Source organism: Procambarus clarkii, chromosome 48 (assembly GCF_040958095.1).
Source record: "Procambarus clarkii isolate CNS0578487 chromosome 48, FALCON_Pclarkii_2.0, whole genome shotgun sequence".
In the NCBI taxonomy this organism is placed as follows: domain Eukaryota; kingdom Metazoa; phylum Arthropoda; class Malacostraca; order Decapoda; family Cambaridae; genus Procambarus; species Procambarus clarkii.
In genome coordinates, this window is record NC_091197.1 from 5,537,103 (window position 1) to 5,558,529 (window position 21,427).

The window sequence follows — 21,427 nt, forward strand, 5'->3', positions numbered from 1 at the left end:
TGTTTTGAATATACAATTACCCTACACATCTCTAATGGTTGATAGATTTTATCCATAGAAGTCACACCATGAGCTCCAAGTGTGTGCAAAAGCCTGCTTAATGATGTTCTTGAAGTTGTACTCCCCACGCCCAGCCCGAGGCCAGGCTTGACCTGTGAGAGCTTGGTCCAACAGGCTGTTGCTTGGAGTGGCCCGCAGGTCCATATATCCACTATATGATGAAAATGATGGATTCTGACTCCAAGGTCAGAATTTTTCCTCATTTTCTTCATCTATCTGTTGTAAGGTAGAGCTGCCAATTTGGTAGTTGCGACGTGGATTGTTGTGCCCCACATGCAAGGTCTTGCATTTATCGACATTAAAAAGCATTTGCTAGGCATCTGACCATTTGTGGAGTTCATATAGATCTCTTTGTAAGGTATCAATATCACTTTCACTTCCCACTTTACCATAGATCTTAGTGTCCAGTGGTCAACATCTCTCACAAGCCTCAACGCTTCAGGGTAGGCAATAGTCTGGCGCAGGGAATTGTTAAATTCAAAAGAAATAATAGAATCAGAACACACAACCGTCGACAACATGAACGCAATGTAGCGCATTGCATGTAAGGAAACGGGAGTCACACAGTCAGTGACTGTGATCCCAGGCCCCGCCGGCGCCCGGGATCTAACCCGGGACCACAGGATCACGTGTCCAGTGTACTGTCCGCTCAGCCACCGGCTCCCTAGGTGTGTGTGTGTGTGTGTGTGTGTGTGTGTAATGGATCAGTGGGGACAGTCACGACCTTCTCACTAAGGTGAGAAGGTCGAGGTGTTGGGTGTGTGTGTGTGTATATTTGTGTGTATTCACCTAGTTGTGTTTGTTGGGTTGAGCTTTGCTCTTTCGGCCCGCCTCTCAACTGTCAATCAACTGTTTACTAACTACTATTTTTTTTTCCCCACACCACACACACACACCCCAGGAAGCACCCCATGACAGATGACTAACTCCCAGGTACCTATTTACTGCTAGGTAACAGGGGCATTCAGGGTGAAAGAAACTTTGCCCATTTGTTTCTGCCTCGTGCAGGAATCGAACCTGCGCCACAGAATTACGAGTCCTGCGCGCTATTCACCAGGCTACGAGGCCCCCCCCCCCAACATGTAATTACCTAAGTGTAGTTACAGGATGAGAGCTACGCTTGTGGTGTCCCATCTTCCCAACACTCTTTGTCATATAACGCTTTGAAACTACTGACGGTCTTGGCCTCCACCACCTTCTCTCCTAACTTGTTCCAACCGTCTACCACTCTGTTTGCGAAAGTGAATTTTCTTATATTTCTTCGGTATCTGTGTTTAGCTAGTTTAAATCTATGACCTCTTGTTCTTGAAGTTCCAGGTCTCGGGAAATCTTTCCTATCGATTTTACCAATTCCTGTTTCTATTTTGTATGTAGTGATCATATCACCTCATTTTCTTGTCTTCTAGTTTTGGCATATTTACTGCCTCTAATCTCTCCTCATAGCTCTTGCCCTTCAGTTCTGGGAGCCACTTAGTAGCATGTCTTTGCACCTTTTCCAGTTTGTTGATGTACTTCTTAAGATATGGGCACCACACAACCGCTGCATGTTCTAGCTTTGGCCTAACAAAAGTCGTGAACAATTTCTTTAGTATATCGCCATCCATGTAATTCTGAAGTTAGAAAGCGTGGCATAGGCTCCTCGCACAATGTTCTTTATGTGGTCCTCAGGTGATAGTTTTCTATCTAGAACCACCCCTAGATCTCTTTCTTTATCAGAATTCTTTAAAGATTTCTCACATAATATATACTGTAGGTTGCGTGGGGTCTATGGTTTCTTATTCCACATTCCATAACATGGCATTTATTAACATTAAATTCCTTTTGCCAAGTGGTGCTCCATATACTTATTTTGTCCAGGTCATCTTGAAGGGCATGACAATCATCTAAATTTCTTATCCTTCCTATTATCTTAGCATCATCAGCAAACATGTTCATATAATTCTGTATACCAACTGGTAGATCATTTGTGTACACAATAAACATCACTGGTGCAAGAACTGAACCCTGTGGTACTCCACTTGTGACATTTCTCCATTCCGATACATTGCCTCTGATTACTGCCCTCATTTTTCTATCGGAAAATTTTTCATCCATGATAGAAGCTTACCTGTCACCCCTCCAATATTTTCCAGTTTCCAGAACAACCTCTTATGTGGAACTGTGTCGAAAGCCTTTTTTAGGTCCAGATAGATGCAGTCAACCCAACCATCTCTTTCCTGTAATATCTCTGTGGCTCGATCATAGAAACCGAGTAAATTCGATACACAGGATCTTCCAGATCGAAAACCATACTGTCTGTCTGATATTATATCATTTCTCTCTAGGTGTTTTGCCCATTTAGTTTTGATTAGTTTTCCAATACTTTCACTATTACACTTGTCAATGATACAGGTCTATAATTGAGGGGGTCTTCCCTGCTGCCACTTTTGTAGATTGGAACTATGTTAGCCTGTTTCCACACGTCTGCTACGATTCCTGTACACAGGGATGCCTGAAAGATCAGGTGAAGTGGAATGCTGAGCTCAGATGCACATTCTCTCAGAACCCATGGTGAAACGCCATCTGGGCTAGCTGCTTTGTTCTTACCGAGCTCCTTGAGCATTTTTTCCACTTCGTCTCTAGACACCTCTATGTGCTCTATGTTGTTCTCTGGAATTCTTATTGTATCTGGTTCCCTAAAGATTTCATTTTGTACAAACACACTTTGGAACTTTTCGTTTAGTGTTTCACACATTTCCTTTTCATTTACAGTGAATCTATTTCCCATTTTCAACCTCTGAATATTATCCTTTACCTGCAACCTCAACTTTTTACCTTTACCTGTGTGTGTGTGTTTCAGTGCATTTCAGTGTGTTTCAGTGTGAGGATGGGTTTTGTATGTGTGTATGATTGCGAGGGCATGCGTGGTTATGTGGGTGAGAGCCTTTGTGTGTGTATGCCTTTATCTCTTAGCGGAAGGGGGGGGGGAAGTGTGGAGAGAGACCCCAGAGATTAACACAGTATCCAGTTCCCAAGTGAATTCATGAGTGAGGTTCCTTAAATGACTCCTTCTGTGTCAAGATTACTATTATATTCTATCATTGAATGAGAATGCATTAGTGATTACAATATGATATTATATAAACCTTCCACACTGTTTTAGACGTCAGATTTGCCAGTTTCCACAAGCAAAGCTAGGCAAGTTTCACGGCGGATCTCCTCTCGTCCAGCGATGTGTTCCCACTCCAATTTGGTTTCTTTACTCCATTTGTTCTATCATTTGCGAGTTCACTATGGCATGTTGCACCCTGCTTGCTGCACACTGCGTGAAGTCAAATACTATGATCTAGCCTCTATATCATTGCAATGTCCCGACTATTTGACGTTTATTCGCAGACCCCACTCACACCGTCGACGACCTACTACTACTACTACTAGGTGTGTGGGTTAAGAGGCGTATGAGTAAAAAGGTGTGTGAGTAATGAGGTGTAATTACCGAAGTGTAGTTACAGGATGAGAGCTACGCTCATTGTGTCCTGTCTTCCAAGCACTCTTTGTCATTACTGACAAAGTAATGACGACTGACAGTTTTGGCCTTCACTACCTTCTCACCTAACTTGTTCCAACCATCTACCACTTTGCAAAAGTGAATTTTCTTATTTCTTCACCAGCTTTCTTTAGTTAGATTAGTTTAAATCTATGATCTCTTGTTCTTGAAGTTCCAGGTCTCAGGAATTCTTCCCCTGTTAATTTTATCGATTCATGTTACTATTTTGTATGTAGTGAACATATCGCCTCTTTTTCTTCTATTTTCTTGTTTTGGTATATTTAATGCCTCTAACCTCTCCTCGTAGCTCTTGTCCTTCAGTTCTGGGAGCCATTTATTTGCATGTCTTTGCACCTTTTTCAGTTTGTTGATGTGCTTCTTAAGATATGGGCACCATAGAACTGATGCATATTGCAGCTCTCATCTAACATTTACTCTTTCTCTAGTATTTTACCATCTATGTATTTAAAAGCAATTCTAAAAGTTAGAAAGTGTATAAGTAAATAGGTATGAAGTAGTGTGGGGTAACCATGTGTGTGTGGATAAAGATAAGTGTGGGTAAAGATGAGTGTGGGTAAAGATGAGTGTGGGTAAAGATGAGTGTGGGTAAAGATGAGTGTGGGTAAAGAGCAGTGTAAAGAGAAGTGGGTAAAGAGGAGTGTAAATAGAAGTGGGTAAAGAAGAGTGTGGGTAAAGAGAAGTGTGGGTAAAGAGAAGTGTGGGTAAAGAGAAGTGTGGGTAAAGAGAAGTGTGGGTAAAGAGAAGTGTGGGTAAAGAGAAGTGTGGGTAAAGAGAAGTGTGGGTAAAGAGAAGTGTGGGTAAAGAGAAGTGTGGGTAAAGAGAAGTGTGGGTAAAGAGAAGTGTGGGTAAAGAGGAGTGTGGGTAGAGAGGAGTGTGGGTAGAGAGGGGTGTGGGTAGAGAGGGGTGTGGGTAGAGTATAAACAACTGGACTTAACATTACAGGGTCGCTGAACTACATGCCGTCCCTGGTGAGTCTGATGAAGGATCGTGGGGCGCACTTCCCCAACGCCTACTGCACCACCCCAATCTGCTGCCCCTCACGCTCCTCCATGCTCACCGGCCTCTACATTCACAACCATGAGGTTAGCCACAGTTACAGAAAAATTATATTAATTGGTTAACTATATATGTTAACGGTACCTGTGTGAGATAGTTCCTTATTGTTGGAGACAAGAAAGCCTGTGTGACATTTAAAGACCCTCCTTGGGCAGTATGCTTTGTTTCAGGATGGGAATTATTACAGGTAACTCCCAGTACCTATTTACTGCTAGGACTGTTTCTTTGAGTCCAAGCAGTTGTGAACCATCTGTGCTAACCACTGGAGTAGATATGTGAATGTGGTTATTTGTACCTTTTATGATGTTACAATGAATAAGTATAATTGCACCAAGCTTTATAGACGCCGATTAAATATATTCTGCAATCCTCAAAACTTGGATCATATATTTTGGAAACCTGTATGGATTTTCCAGTAATTCAGATTTCCGAATACTGTACCTGTAATTGCCATATGTTCACTATTTATAACAAAATATTTTTTTATTTAAGAAACATGGAGTAGCCTACCTGCCGAACACCGAACGAGCTTTTTTGGCATTTGTTCTGTTTTTTCAAAAAAAAATTTTTTTCTTTTTTTATTTTATTTAAGAAACATGGAGGAGCTTACCTGCCAAACACCGAACAAACCTTTTTGACATTTGTTCTGTTTTTCAATTTTTTTTTCTTTTTCTTTTTTTTTTATTTAACCCTCAAACTGCTAGGGGCCCAAATGGATTTAACACCCACAGCCGCAAAAAAAAAAATAAAAAATAAAAAAAATTCTTTCGTCTTATAGAAGTGTTCATTTTTGTTCCCTGATCATGGAAAAAATAACAAAAAAATAGTAGGTGGAATATTTTAGCCGCAATAGAGTAGGGAAGTGTGGCAAAAAAGGGGCGTTGACAGAGCCTTCGCCAGACGAGGTCTACTCCGCTCAAGCTGTCAGGCGACAGTTGCCACAAATATATTATTACTTAATTATTTCAATGTCTCTGATTGATTTTTTCTTAGTTTTTTTGCAGTAATATTATTCAATACAGTGAATTGTGATATATTTATATAATAAAATGTGTGAACCAACGCTGTATTCAAAATTATGGTGTGCATATTAGTGATTCAATTATTATGTTCATAAAACAATAAACAAAAATTTTTTTGCTGTTGTTACACTATATACACAGGTTATATATAAGTATTTGCATGTTTTGTTCACCATAATGAGCCACTAAGTTGGTATTGTGAGTCAAAAAGCAACAAGGAGTGACCACCACACACCAGCCAGCCACTCGTTGCCACTCCCTCCCTCAACACCTCACTCACCCTCATTCTTCTCCCACAATACTGTTTTTGCATTTATTCACTATGCACAGATGTTATATATAAGTATTTACATGTTTTGTTCACAATAACTGTACATCTAAGCTTGTATAGTGAGTAAAGACACGAAGACGTAGCTACTCACACAGTCAGCTGGTGGCGGCTGCCCTCAAGGCCAGATGCACTAATATTTCTCCTCCAACAATATTGTTTGTGGTGGTGTTATGCTATATACACACATTATATATAAGTATCTACCTGTTTTATTCACTATACCTGTACAAATAAGCTGGTATGGTGCCCAAAGACCATAGTGGCCACCAGTAAACAACATGATAAGTCGTGCAGACAACGCACCTCCCTCACCAAAATGGCGGCTCCCAACCTACTCCTATTGCTGTTATTACACTCTATACACACATTATATATAAGTATCTACATTTGTGTTCACCATAGCGAACCACTAAGCTGGTATGGTGAGTGCAGTTAATAAAAGGTGGCCGCACATAGTCAGAAGACGACGCCAGAACCCTCCCTCCCACAGCCTTACTCCTCCCTCCATGGAGCACAGCACTAAATATCACCACAATCCTGCTATTATCAGAATCCTGGTCAGTTTTATCACAGGGGTCTTCTATAATACTATCATTGCTAAATAATAGCATGATCACATATATTATGGCATTTGTAGGCGATGCTGTGGTCAAAAGCTGAACAGCGATGCTGTGAGCTCGTGCTGCGTGCACCAGCCTTGGTGGCTTGCGCAATACTGACGCTCTCACACCCAAGAATGTTGGCCTGGATTTTTTTTCTAGGTGGCATCTGGCAACTATCGGTCGTGGCTGCACTATAGATGCCCCTATCACAGGCGGGGCGTTTAAATTATAGAGGTAGACATGAAATCATATATATATGACATGCGTGGTTTCGGATTTGCCACTGAAAGCATATATATATGATTTGCACGGTTTAAGGGTTAGGAAACATGGAGCAATCTACCTGCCGAACACTGAACAAACCTTTTTGATATTTGTTGTTTTTCAAAAAATTTCATTTCTTTCTACAAAAACGTCAATTCTTTGCAACATCACAGTAGTCACCCCTTTATATCCCAGCATCATTAGCATCTTTTAACAAAAAAAAACATAATTTATTTGCATCGTCGGAGGCATACCGAGAATGTGCGAGAAGCAGCGCGACCCCACCATGCAGTGTTGACGTTATTCAAACGAGCGCTTGCCTAACGAGACAAATTGTTGGCGATCTGGGCTCTCGTTACCCATATTGCTCTCCATTTGAGGTGGTCGTCACTTGAGGTTCTACTGTACTACTCTTGGGTTCTAGGGTTGCCTTCCCTAGAATCTTTGGGCCTTCACTTCTGTTGGGGTTCCTGCTGCTTGGCATTTACCCTGTCCTTGGGGCCAGCTGTGGTTTCATGGCCTTTGTTTGGCCTGGGGTAGGAGGTGTTGTTATTGTTGCTGGTTGGGGAACAACGGTGCTGCGCAGCACGAATATCTGTATTGGCAGCCGTGTTTCCTGTTCCTCCTGTTGTTGTTGTACTTTTGTGTGGGTTTTCTTTTGTTTTTTGTTTTTGCATGGAGGAGGTCTGCCTGGTTTGACTAGTCAGTCTACTTAAGATATTGTTGGTGGCCCTCTTCTAGGCCTCCATGCTTATTCACTTCACATGGGGTTCAGTTTTAGGCCAGTTTCCTTAGGAACTGTTGTTGTTGTTCCCTTAGACTCAACGGTTGGCGGGGCGATGGGTTGGGGTGGGGGGAGAGGCGGGCACTGTTTGCCCACGCTTGATCCCACTATTTGTGGGCATTTCGGGTCATGTCTTTCAGCCTCTGGTGGCGTTGGGCGGCTCCTCCTTCGAGTTTCTTGCCCTTCTCTTCGTTGGGTCATCTTGGAGTGGGTGCGCTTGTGCGTGGTCGAAACAACCTAATCCCTCAGTCGGGTTTCCCGCCTGTTTCCAGTCCAGACATGGGACTTTGCGGATCTTCGGTTCATTCTGGACTTGTCCCATCTGAACCGCTGGATTCCTTGCCCCTTCTTTTGGATGACTACTCTGTCCCAGGTCCGGCTTCTTTTAGAGCTGGGGTGTTGGATGGTGTCTCTGGATCTCCGGGTCGCATATTGACACATCCCGATTCATCTGGGGTTCAGGGACTAGTTAGGCTTTGTAGTGAGGCAACGTGCTTATGGCTTTCATTGCCTTTCCTTTGGCTTGAATCTGGCACCTCACGTTTTCACGCGTCTTACACAGGTTGTGGTGGCTCGTCGTCTTCTGCTTCTCTGGCCAACATTCCATTCGGATGTTGGTCAACCTTGATGACTGGTTGGTTTGGGCTCCCTGCCGGTCTGCTTGTCTGCTCACCAGGGGTTGGTTCTTTCTCCGCTCACCGAGTTTGGGTTCCTGGTTACCTTCAGGAAGTCCCATCTGGTTCCATCCCAGGTTCGGACCTGGCTAGGCCATGTGTGGGACTCTGGGACCACTTCCATGTCTCTTCCTCCTGCAGCATTGCTGGAGCTGTGGTCCCACCTTTAGCTGTTCCTGGGGGGGATGCCCTGGGTCACTCAGCAGTTGCTCGAGCAGTTGTGCGGGAGTCTGAACTTCGCCATTCTGGTTTACCCGCTGGGTCAGGTCTGGCTTTGGTGCCTGTTCTGGTTCTTTTGGGGACGTCCCTTCCGCCTCTCTCACGACCGCTGGGTTTGACAGTTGCTGCGTCGCCGGCTTCCTCTTTGAGTTTTTTTGGGTTTAGTGCCTTGAGACTTCCCCGAGCCCACACTTGATGTGTTCACGGATGCCTTGTCTCTCGGCTGGGGCTTTGTGACCAGTGCTCACCAGGCCAGCCAGGGACGGTGAGCTCTGTCCTTCCCTTGGGCTCACAGCACGGTGCGGGAGTTTGCGGCGGTTCGGCTTTCGCTGCGGAGGGATCGGATCACTCGGGGCTCTACGATCCGGCTCCATTCGGACTGCGCTCCAGTGATTCATTGTTTAAACTGCAGGGGTTCTTTTTGGTCCTTGGCTCTTTGGGGCTGCTCGCTTCAGGTGACTCATCTGCTTGATTCTTGGGTAATAAATAAACATGAGCATCTACTGGAGATGAAAACCACGATACCCACAACACCAAAGGAAAATCAACCAGAATGGAAGGGTACCCCGAACAAGTACAGTAATTGCTTTTGACAACATTTACAACCATGATGCAAACTATATACACTCATTATCCTTGTCCATCTCCTAGTTAGCCACATTTCTTTGCCACCAACTGGTAGCCCCGGCAACCTGACGATCCCAGCCAGCCACCCCAGTCAATCATGCACCACCTAGAAACATGACTCCCAAGCAACATGGAAAGGAGGGCAAGAGAAGAACAGGGATCACCAAGGATCCCACCTAGAATAAGCATTTCATTACATTTAATGCAGGATTTCTGTAAGGGGCTTCCTTGGTAGCTTCCCTAGCTAACTTCTCATGAAGAATACTTTTCATGAGGAAAACTTCTCATGAAGAAGACTTTTCATAAAGAAAACTTCTCGCAAAGAAAAAGCAGAATAAAGTGAAGAGAGGAGACGTGAATAACCTCAGCGGGAATCAGTGTTGGGTAAAATGTCCTAATGCCATGCAAGACCCGGTAATCCAAGTGGGATAAGGGTCCAAGTGGTACAGATGGATTTGTTCTCGACTCGCAATCGAGAATTCTGCGTTTGAATCCCAAGTGGGACAGAAATGTTTGGGCGCATTTCCTATCACTTAATGCCCCTGTCCACCTAACAGTAAATAACTAGGAGCTAGTTAGCTTGATGTGAGGTTGCATCCTGGGGAGGGTCAGTAATTCAACCCTGGGGAGACCTCAATATGAGCTTAACATGTACTGTATGTATGTACTGGCTGCCTGTCCCCCGACACAATGAACTAATGCACTAAGACTGGTGCTGTCTAGAAACATTGATCAGGAACAGTGCAGCAGTGAGTACTTGATAGTTATGGGTCCGAATATCTGCCCAGGAAGTATTGGAAAAGAAGGCAAACAGCGCTGCCAACATTCAGACATCATGCACCCATGAATAGATATCACTCTAGCTAAACTTAATAACCCTGCAAACTAAATGAGACAACTAGGCCTTGGAACAAGAAACCAGGGACATAGAATTAACAAAGTATACCCACGAATACCATAAATGGCATGCAGGTGGTTGAGAGCAGATACCACCACACAGGAAGCATGATGAACCCCCCAGCCACAGTAACCAAGCCTCAATCACAAAGGGGCCCCCTCTGGAACCTGCAGTGAGCTCTTTTGCAATGTAATTAATGATGTTTAAGCATTTTATTGGTGGTGTGTAACACAGTATACTCCCTCGTTGTGCTCTCCTTCCTGCTTCCTCATTCTTTCTCCCCACCCCTCCTCTTGCTTCCCCCATACTCTTTCTTACTCCCTCATCACCTAGATTCCCAACCATCCTGTTGCTTTCCTCCATCCTCTTGGTCCCTTCTCATCCTCATGCTTTCCTTCTGCATTCTCGTGCTTCCTCACCATCTTCTTGCTTCCCCCATCCTCATGCTTCCCATTCACATCATTTTGCTTCTCCCTTTCCTCTTGCTTCTCCCTTTCCTCTTGCTTCTCCCTTTCCTCTTGCTTCTCCCTTTCCTCTTGCTTCTCCCTTTCCTCTTGCTTCTCCCTTTCCTCTTGCTTCTCCCTTTCCTCTTGCTTCCCCTTCATCCTTATGCTTCCCCTCATCCTTATGCTTCCCTTCATCCTTATGCTTCCCCTCATCCTTATGCTTCCCTTCATCCTTAAGCTTCCCCTCATCCTCTTGGTTCAAATCCTCTTGATTTCCCCATCATCCCTCTCCCCTACACCTGGTCACCCTGCCCCTGCTCTTGACTCTGTCACCCTGCCCCTGCTCTTGACTCTGTCACCCTGACCCTGTCACTCATCCCCGTGCCCTTGGACTCAAGATGTTTGTGTTTGTGCAGGTGTACACCAACAACCACAACTGCTCGTCCCAGCAGTGGCAGGATACTCATGAACGCAGGAGCTTCGCCACCTACCTCAGCGCTGCAGGCTACAGGACAGGTGAGCAAATGTGCCACTCTCGAGTTATACCTTAAGAAATGAGATCCAAAGGAATAACAGGTAAAGTAGAAAGTTGGCTATTCAATTTTCTGTCAAACCGAATACAAAGAATAACAGGGAATCAAACATAATCAAGTCCTAGCACAGTGAAAAGCTCTGTTCTCCAAAGATAAAAAAATAAATACAAAATAAAATATTTTATTTTCTAGACACAGATGTGACACCTGTCTCATCTCCTTTTTAGAAAGTACATTTTGAAAGGTTTGAGAAGATCCCAATAATTTAGGTTTTTATTATGATTATGCATTTCATATAGAGTATATATATATATATATCTATGAACGATTTATCTATGTATCATCTACTGGTATATAAATTGGAGATGGCAAAGGTGGGCAAGGGTGGTGCTCAGAGCTACAACTGGATACGCTTGCTGTATCATCCTAATAGGTGCTGTATCACTTGCATCCGACCTTTGTGTTAGGTCCTTATTGCACCTAGTTTCATCAATATCATGGCCCTTATGTTCTTCAAGCAATAAGGTCTGAATTTCACCGTCAGAGAGCGATCTTTTAACACTGCATCGGACAGGTGTTTGGGAGCCAGAAGCGTGTGCACCGCCCATGGTTGCTCATTCAGTACTAAGCCAGCCAGCAGCCCTAGGACATTCTGGGAATTTTTTCCAAGATGGCTGCCTCTCACTGGAGGTCCCAAGAGTCCATTTTGTATCCAACCTACCATGAGCGCGTTTTGACCGTGTACGAAAAAAATATAAAAATACTTTTGTCAGTTGGTGCGGTAATTGGCGAACGGCATTTGTCATTTGGCGCAGTGCAGTGGTTAAAGAAACCAAGAGCCCTGCAACATTGCTTGGACAAACTGTCTGTGAAATATTATAACTCAAGGAATGTATGGTTTACACAGGAGATCTTTCTTTCTTGGTTTCATGGCGTATTCTGCAAGGAAGTTCGTGACTATCAAGTTGAGAAACTCAGAGTGAGGCCAAGCGAAGTTCGGGCCTTGCTGTTGCTTGATAATGAGCCTGCTCACCCCAGAATTGACACATTAACCTTACATGATGGCAAGATAACGTGTACCTTGAGGTTACCTTGAGGTGATTCTGAGGCTTAGCGACCCCGCGGCCCGGTCGTCGACCAGGTCTCTTGGTTGCTGGATTGGTCAACCAGGCTGTTGGACGCAGCTGCTCGCAGCCTGACGTATGAGTCACAGCCTGGTTGATCAGGTATCCTTTGGAGGTGTTTGTCAAGTTCCCTCTTGAACACTGCGAGGGGTCGGCCAGTTATGCCCCTTATGTGTAGCGGAGGCGTGTTGAACAGTCTCGGGGCTCTGATGTTGATAGAGTTCTCTCAGAGTACCTGTTGTACCTCTGCTCTTCAATGGGGGGGGTATTCTGTACATCCTGCCATGCCTTTTGGTCTCATGTACTGTTATTTCTGTGTGCAGGTTTGGGACCAGTCCCTCTACTATTTTCCTTGTGTAAATTATTATGTATCTCTCCCGCCTGTGCTCAAGAGAATACAGTACACATTTAGGCTCTTTAGTCGGTCCCAATAGTTTAGATGTTTTATTGAATGGATGGCACTTATGGCCATGGCACTTACTCCCAATACAATCTCTCTCGGCATGGCACTTACTCCTAATACAATCTCTCTCATCCAGCTTATGAATCAGGGAGTTATCTGTGTCACGAAGAAGTTGTACACTAAAATGATGCTCAACGAAGATTTGGTGGGTTTGCCTATTGAGAAAGATATGAAACTCGGCGTGGATAACAGGGATAAAAGTACTCTTTAAGAATTTGAAGAACTATTCCATCAAGGAAGTCATCTATAATTGGGCCAAGGTGTAGAGTGAAGTAAAGGAATTGACTTTGAAGAATTCCTGGAAAAAACTCCTCACGTCTATTGTCAGCAATTAGGAGGATGAAGAAATGAATATTGAAAGATTTACAGAAATGCTGGCATAAATTTAGAAAGACAGGATGTGGCTTGAAAAATATGCTAATGACCCAGGATATGGTGTGATCTCCCTGCCTGCCTGCCTACATTTCAGCCTCTCCCTCCCTGCCCACCTGCTCACTCTGCCTGCCCATCCACCAACCAGTCAGCCATCACTGACACAATGAGTGCATTTGGAGCCGACATGGTGCACAGATGTTCTTTGATTGCGCAGATATGTCCAACAAAGTCACAGAATGAACACTCCAGCCTCATGACAAATCATAACAATGTGCCGTGAATCTGTGACGTCACAGGGTAGTAGGCAATAGCGTGGTGGACCAAGTGGCTGTCTGTACAAAATATATCTTGCCTGTACAGGGGTACCTCGGTTTAAGAGTTTAATCCGTTCCTGGAGGCAGCTCGTAACCCGAAAACTAGTAAATCGAAGCTAATTTCCCCATAAGAAATAATGGGAAATTAATTAATCCGTTCCTGACTACCCAAAAACCTCACTTCAAACTAAATTTTATACCTAATTCATTGAAATCTACACTGCAAAACTATGTTCAAGTTATTACTTACCCTTGCTGATGACTGCTGTTGGCGTATGGAAGATGGCGAGGAAGAGGGAGGAGGAGAGGTGTTACTGTTTGGAAGGGGAGTCCTCTTCCATTATAACATCAGGCAGTTGAGGACTTCTCTGGTGTGCACTCTCTGGCACGTTTTGCCTGCATACCACTAGGACTTGCTTGTGGCTCACTGCTTGCTTGTCTTACTAAGAATCTGTCTAAAGACACTTGTTTTTTATAAATTTCAAATCGATCATTACTGCTGTATAGCTTTTCTGTTCAATTGACAGGTTACTTTGGGAAGTATCTCAACAAGTACAATGGTTCACACATTCCGGCTGGATGGCAGGAATGGGCTGGACTCATCAAGAACTCTCGCTACTATAATTATACTGTCCAACGTAATGGACACTTCATCAAGTATGGCGACCATTACCCTAAGGTCAGTAATTAATGTTATTTGATACAGTACTTTTGTTCGGTTTTTGAATAATTTTTTCCCCTTGTTCAGAGTTGAAAGTTCATCCACATGATAAATATAAATTTTTGTTGAGCTCAAGCTTTGTTTGTATTCAGTTTTTTTATTCATGCTTTCCACATTTGCTATGATTCAGCATGATTGATGTTTCTTATGATAAATGTTGAAAACACCCAAGTTCTTTCTCGGGCAATCCCTTGGGCTGCTTCATAAGATAAGATCTGGTATATCTTAAGAGCAAGATCACACACAGTCAGGCAGGATAACGTATAAGATCATGCACAGTAAGGCAAGATGATAAGCAGGACTGCACACAGGCAGGATGACATGCAGCATTATGTACAGTCAGGTAGGACAACATTCACGACACCATGTGGGATCATGTAGTAAGGCTGTGCATCAACATGAATCATGCAGTCAGGAAGGACAATATTTACCTGAAAGCCACTAATACTAGTGGCCTCGACGAGGACAGGAAGCTGGTGGCTTGTCAAAGGTCCCCACATTTGCCCTGATGATCTTTTCTAGCTGCATTTTAAAACCCAGCAAAGTTTTGACGTTTACAGCTTTGGCGAGTAGGCAGTTCCACAGGATTACAACCCTATCGGGGAAAAAGCATCTCCTGATTTCTCTTCTACATTGTGGCTTGTTGAGCTTGAACCCATTGCTCCCTGTTCGTGTTACATCTGATCTTTTGAAGAAAGTGTCGGGAGCTACATCGTCCAAATTGTTTGGTATTTTGAAGGTTTCTATCAGTTATGCCCTGTCATGCCTGGTCTCTAATGTTGTTAGCCCTGTGGCCCTTAACCGTTCCTGATATATGAGATGACTAAGCTCTGGTATGATTTTAGTTGCCCGGTGTTGCACTTTCTCCAGAGCATCTCTGTCTTTCTGAAGATAAGATCTCCATGCCTGGATGCAATAATCCAGGTGGGGACACATCACAGACTTATACAATTGATGTAGCATCATGCACAGTTACACAGGATAATATATAGCATAATGCACAATCAGGCAGGTTAACATGCAGCATCTTCCATAGTCAGGCAGGACAACATGCAGTGTCATGCACAGATATTTTACAGGAAAGAGATGGTTGGGTTGACTGCATCTATCTGGACCTAAAAAAGGCTTTCGACAGAGCTCCCCATTAGAGGTTGTTCTGGAAACTGGAACATATTGGAGGAGTGACAGGTAAGCTACTAACATGGATGAAAAATTTCCTAACTGACAGAAAAATGAGGGCCATAATCAGAGGCAAGGTATCGGATTGGAGGAATGTCACAAGTGGAGTACCTCAGGGTTCAGTTCTTGCACCGGTAATGTTCATTGTCCAAATAAACGATCTACCAGTGGGAATACACAATTACATGAACAGTTTGCTGATGGTGCTAAGATAATAGGGAAGATAAGAAACTTAGATGATTGTCATGCCCTTCAAGAAGACCTGGACAAAATAAGTATATGAAGCAACACTTGGCAAATGGAATTTAATGTGAATAAATGCCATGTTATGGAATGTGGAATTGGAGAACATAGACCCCACACAACCTATAAATTATGTGAGAAATCTTTAAAGAATTCTGATAAAGAAAAGGATCTTGGGGTGGTTTTAGATAGAAAAATGTCACCTGAGGACCACATTAAGAACTTTGTGCGAGGAGTCTATGCTACACTTTCTAACCTTAGAATTGCTTTTAAATACATGGATGGAGAAATACTAAAGAAATTGTTCACGACTTTTATTAGACCAAAGCTGGAATATGCAGCGGTTGTATGGTGCCCATATCTTAAGAAGCACATCAACAAACTGGAAAAGGTGCAACGACATGCCACTAAGTGGCTCCCAGAACTGAAGGACAAGAGCTACGAGGAGAGATTAGAGGCATTAAATATGCAAAAACTAGAAGATAGAAGAAAAAGAGGCGATATGATCACTACGTTCAAAATAGTAATAGGAATAGATAAAATTGATAGGGAAGAATTCCTGAGACTCGGAACTTCAAGAACAAGAGGTCATAGATTTAAACTAACGAAACAAAGCTGCCGGAGAAATATACGAAAATTCACTTTTGTAAACAGAGTGGTAGACGGTTGGAACAAGTTAAGTGAGAAGGTGGTGGAGGCCAAAACCGTCAGTAATTTCAAAGCATTATATGACAGAGTGCTGGGGAGATGGGACACCACGAGCGTAGCTCTCATCCTGTAACTACACTTAGGTAATTACACTTGGGTAATTACAGTTGAGGCAGGTCAACATGCAGCATCTTCCATAGTCAGACAGGACAACATGCAGTGTCATGCACAATTTTTTTCACTGATTTACTGATTTGTCTCTGCATCACAATGAGGAGTCACACTGCTGCAAGCTCCTGGATAAATCAAATTGACTAAGTGTTGGGAGCAGGGTGAGGGCTGTAAGTGATGTCCCAGAATACATGACGGTGTAGGGAATTTGAAAAGAAACTAAGAGATAAGAAATAAGTGTAAATGAATGAAAAATCTGCACTTGAAAAGTTGTTCTTGCAATACAGCAGAATGTCAACAACAAAGATGGCCGCCACCACAGGGAAGAAAAGCAAACCAACAAATGAATGTTTTGAAGTTGACGCTATTTTCACTCATGTTGTGGATGCACTCGAGACGATGCTGGTCCGCCTCGTTGCAAAAATCTTTCCGCAGTCCATCATTCCCGTTTCTGAGGCTGACCCATCGCTCCTCTCCTCCGCTTCTTCTACGGTTGACATCCATCTTCCCGCAGCTGCCTCTGCTATCTCCAATACATTTGAATCGATGCTGGACAATGCCCTTCGGAACTCTTTGGCGAGCCTTCCCTATGTCTCTTCCCAGGTTGCCTTGCCGCACATCTCTGCCCCTGGTACTAAGCGGAAGCAATCCTCTGTTGTCCTGATTTTCAAGCGCCCTGCCACCTTGCCCTGATGGGCCTCCTACTTTGCGTTCTCCCACATGTTGTCCTCGCGCCCTTCCTAGGTCTTCCTCCCGTTGTCCTGCTGGCACTTCTGTGGAGTCCGGTGCATTAGCGTCCCAGTTGTGAAGCTCCGGATACCATCTACGTACCTTGTCTTGTCCTAACCTCGCTTGTCCCGTCTTAACTTCCTCTATCCTTCTACACATTCGCTCCTTGTACCTTCCTCTGCTTGCACTCCCCCCTTCCTATCTCATGTCAAACATTCCCTCTCCACGTCCCTACAGCCAAAGTAAACCGAATTTTTTATTCTTTTTTTTTAGATGTACGTGTTCAGGGAAGGGAATTTATCATTTTATAAAGATCAACAAAAAATTTTGTGAACACTTGATTTTCAGCGCAAAGGGGGAATGTTCCAATAAACGAAGCACATCACAGAGGTTAATGCAGAGCAGTGCAGTAGTTAAGGGTTAATAATTACCTATTTTTACAGACTTAAATCTCTTAGAACTAGCCAGTAACTTATATGGCATAAATTTATCATACTACAGCAGCCCCGTAGGTGTATTATTTGGTTCCTCAAAATATTCATTGTTTCCTCACAAATACCAAACCTGGTCATAACAGCATGAACCACCTTCTCACCTAACTCGTTCCAACCGTCTACCACTCCATTTGCAGAGGAAAACTTTCTAGTATTTTACAGCATCTTTGTTTCCTTAGTTTTAATATGTAACCTCTTGTTCTTGAAGTTGCAGGTTTCAAGAGTTCCTCTTTGTTAATTTTGTCAATTTCTGTTGTTATCTTGCCTCTCTTTTTCTTCTGTCCTTCAGCTTTGGCAAATTTAACACTGCTGGCCTCTCCTCATAGTGCTTGTATTTCAGTTCTGGAAGCCATTGGTAACATGTGTTTGCACCTTTCCATTTTCTTGCAGTGCTTCTCGAGATATGGACACCATACAACTGCTGCATATTCCAGTTTTGGGCTCACAAAAGTTGTGAAACATTTCCTTAGTATTTCACCATCCATGTATTTAAAAGCTATTCTGAAGTTGGAAAGCGCAGCATAAGCTCCTTGAACAATGTCATTTATGTGGCCATCAGGCGAGAGACATTGTTTAGCTACTCCTCTAAATTGCTAGACACCTTTTACCTTTTGTGTTGATGGGCTTCATTGCTCCTTGGCCTCATGGTTAAGGGTTTTCCTAGCTGATACACTTCCTGTTTAGCCTTTGCCTGTTTGCTGGTCATGGAAAGGGTTGTGACTATGCTTCTGTTGCAGTTGGTGTCCTGTTTATTCTTGGCCCCCCCTTGTAGGGATTGCAAGGGCAATGATTTTCAAACTATTTTAGGCTTCCTCAAGTTCTTTTCCTTTCCAACATTCAGATGCTTTTTTTTTTTATCTGATAGTCAAGGGTACTTAGTTTGTGTCCCTGGATCTTCTAGCTCCATGTAATAAGTAAGAACAACCCAATCACTGGTAATCTAACCATCTCTTCCTCTTATTTTTTTCGACTAAAGGTTTAATTCTTCCCTGGTCCACATAACAAAGAACTCAGTGGTGCTGATTATTTGGCAGTATGACTTCTAAAGAGAGACAGGTGTCTCCCTGTCCATTTACTCTAACAGTACCATAATATATAAATTATATAAATATGTTCCCCTTTCACAGGATTACTATCCACATGTGATTACCAATGAGGGCATTCAGTTCCTGGAGAAGAACAAGGCCCTGGACTCGTCTCCACCAATGATGATGGTGCTCAGCTATCCGGCGCCTCATGGACCAGAAGACTCCGCCCCAGAGCATGCTCACCGCTTCTTCAATGCTACTGACCACAAGTACAGTAACTCACTCTAACGAACCCCGCTCTAGCAAATTCCCGGAAGATCCGAACAAATTGAATTCGGTTCTAAATGTTCAGTGGAAAATACAAATGTTTGATTAAGTGAGGATAGTTCGTCTAAGCGATCACCGAGACCAAGCCGTCATAGTTGACGATGGTGTCAGGGGAAACAGGTGGTGGCAGGGGAGGCAGGTGGTGTCAGATGTCAGGGGAGGCAAGTGGTCAGGTGTTGTCAGGGGAGGCAGGTGTTGTCAGAGGAGGCAGGCGGTGTCAGGGGAGGCAGGTGTTGTCAGGGGAGGCAGGTGATCAGGTGTTGTCAGGGGAGGCAGGTGATCAGGTGTTGTCAGGGGAGGCAGGTGGTGTCAGTGGTGGACGTTGTTGTCAGTGGAGGCAGGTGGGGTCAGTGGTGAGCTCTGGTTATCAGTTAGTTGGCAACACGTGGCTAGCGCCTCCATGCTTCCACTTCGAGAGTTCTCACACTGCTTTTCTCCAAATTAGCTGAGAAAATGTTACCATTTAAGTTGATTGTAACACATTGCTCTATCATATTCCATAGTCAAAATGAAGAATTCATAATACTAAATGGTGGTGTCAGTGGTGAGGGTGTATTAGAGGGGTGGTGGAACGCGTCACAGGGAAGGTGGTGTGAGTGGAGATGTGTCCGCCCAGTCTGCCCTCTCTCTGCTGACTCCACACCACATGGCTGCCTAGAGACTATATTCACTTGATGCTTTTCACAAAATTAAGAGAGAAAATTTTTAGCATTTCAGTGGCTTGTAACACATCGCTCTATCATATTCCATAGTCAGAATGAAGAATGCATAATAAATGGATGTCTCAGTGGTGATGGGGGGAGGGTTAGGAATTCAGTTAGCCTTTTTTTTTTTTTTTTGGCGGGCGTATTGAATGAGACACCTCTAAGCCTGGCCTTCTCGCTGCTGCCTCAATACACCCCATAGATGGTGTCAGTGGTGGGAGATGGTGTCAGTGGTGGGGATGGAGCCAGAGAAGTGACTGATGATGAAGAGCTGGCAGATTATTATCGACACCTAAAGGGCATGAAAAATATTATAATAAAGCAGCGCATAAAAAAAAATATTGAAGGTTGTTGGGGGTCAGATGCATGTAACGAATTCTGCACTGGAACGAATAGGCTTTGCCCCATATAGTTCATCCAAGTGAGAACACACTGTACTGTAATTAGAAATAGGATTCACATTTGTGGCCTATTTTAAAAATTATCTCATTGATAATAACTATTAAATGAACTTTATTAGTATTATATTGTAAAATAATGTATCTTGTAATCCCCATTAGTAGACAGTTGCCATGGTGATGATGTATGATATGTGACTTAATGATTTATGGCATAAAGTACAGTGACCAAATCTCATCATTTGTAGTGATGATGGTGACTGATACTTTGCAGCATAGTGTATAGCAGATAATTAATATAGTGGTCTATGCTATAATCACATAAGTTATTGATGAATGATTTTTGCAGCACAATGGCCTACAACTATGCTCCCAACCCTGACAAACAGTGGCTGCTGCAGTTCACTGGTCGCATGCATGACATTGAGCTAAAATTTACTGATTTGCTTATGACTAAGAGACTTCAGACACTTCAGACCATAGATGAATCAGTTGCCAAGGTAGGTGCTCCAAAAAGGTAACTTCTGTGTGTTATATTTTTTGGGTAATTGACTGCAAAACCATAAAAGGAGGGTCCTTGTGTTATCATAGATTGCTTTGGTTATTCTTTAATAATTGCTGAAAAAGTTGTTGAGAAAACTACCACAGGTTGTAGGATATTATGCTCACAAGAGCTCTTTTAACTACTGCAGTTGTATATGAGGAAACTCTTGTAAGTAAAAACTCCTATTTTCACACTTTTTTATTTTAATAAATTTCTGCTTTGTTATAATAATAATGAGATGAAGATTTTATGTAGTAATACAGTATATTAAAAGATTATGTAGTACTGTGACAAATTATCAAGATAGGTGTTATTGTTTAAGGTGGTGAACACACTCGATGCCATTGGGGAATTAAACAACACGTACATCTTCTATACCAGCGACCACGGCTACCATTTGGGACAGTTTGGCCTTGTCAAAGGAAAATCCATGCCTTTTGAGTTTGACATCAAAGTTCCATTCCTGGTGAGGGGTCCAGGCATCCAACCTGGAAGACAGTAAGTACTACCTGCTAGATATTTTTTTATTTCTTTTTATTTTATACTAGAAGGTACATTGGGTTTTGTGGGATAACACTGATGTTTCTGTGGGGAGCCCCATTAGTTCCCTGAAGCTGTCTGAACGATATAGTGCTATATTAGTTTGGGGTCACCAGTCACGGGAGTCCTTATGCCTACCAGGGACCACGAGCCAGAGCCTGACCCCCTCAGAGAGGAGCAGGGAGCAATGGCCTATGAGCACTTTACATTTAACCCTTGTATGGCGCCGGGCTATTTAGCATGTGTCACCCACAGGCACATACCAAAAAAAAAAATGATTTTTTCTTCTAAACCTGTTAATTTGTGTTCATTGATCATGGGAAAAATAATAAAAAAATAGTAAGTGGCATATATTGCCTGCT

General features: G+C 43.2%; 1 protein-coding gene across 2 annotated transcripts in view; it reads left to right on the top strand.

The window, feature by feature from the left end:
- The window catches only part of LOC123764728 (Extracellular sulfatase Sulf1), a gene marked incomplete at its 3' end in the record, with an annotated part of 180,104 nt that overhangs the window by 94,799 nt on the left and 63,878 nt on the right, over window positions 1–21,427 (top strand). For both annotated transcript variants that reach the window (XM_045752788.2, XM_045752787.2), the window contains 6 exon segments: window positions 4,550–4,689; window positions 10,947–11,046; window positions 13,867–14,018; window positions 18,652–18,821; window positions 20,331–20,481; window positions 20,848–21,023. In XM_045752788.2, the coding sequence (XP_045608744.2) occupies window positions 4,550–4,689; window positions 10,947–11,046; window positions 13,867–14,018; window positions 18,652–18,821; window positions 20,331–20,481; window positions 20,848–21,023 (889 nt within the window).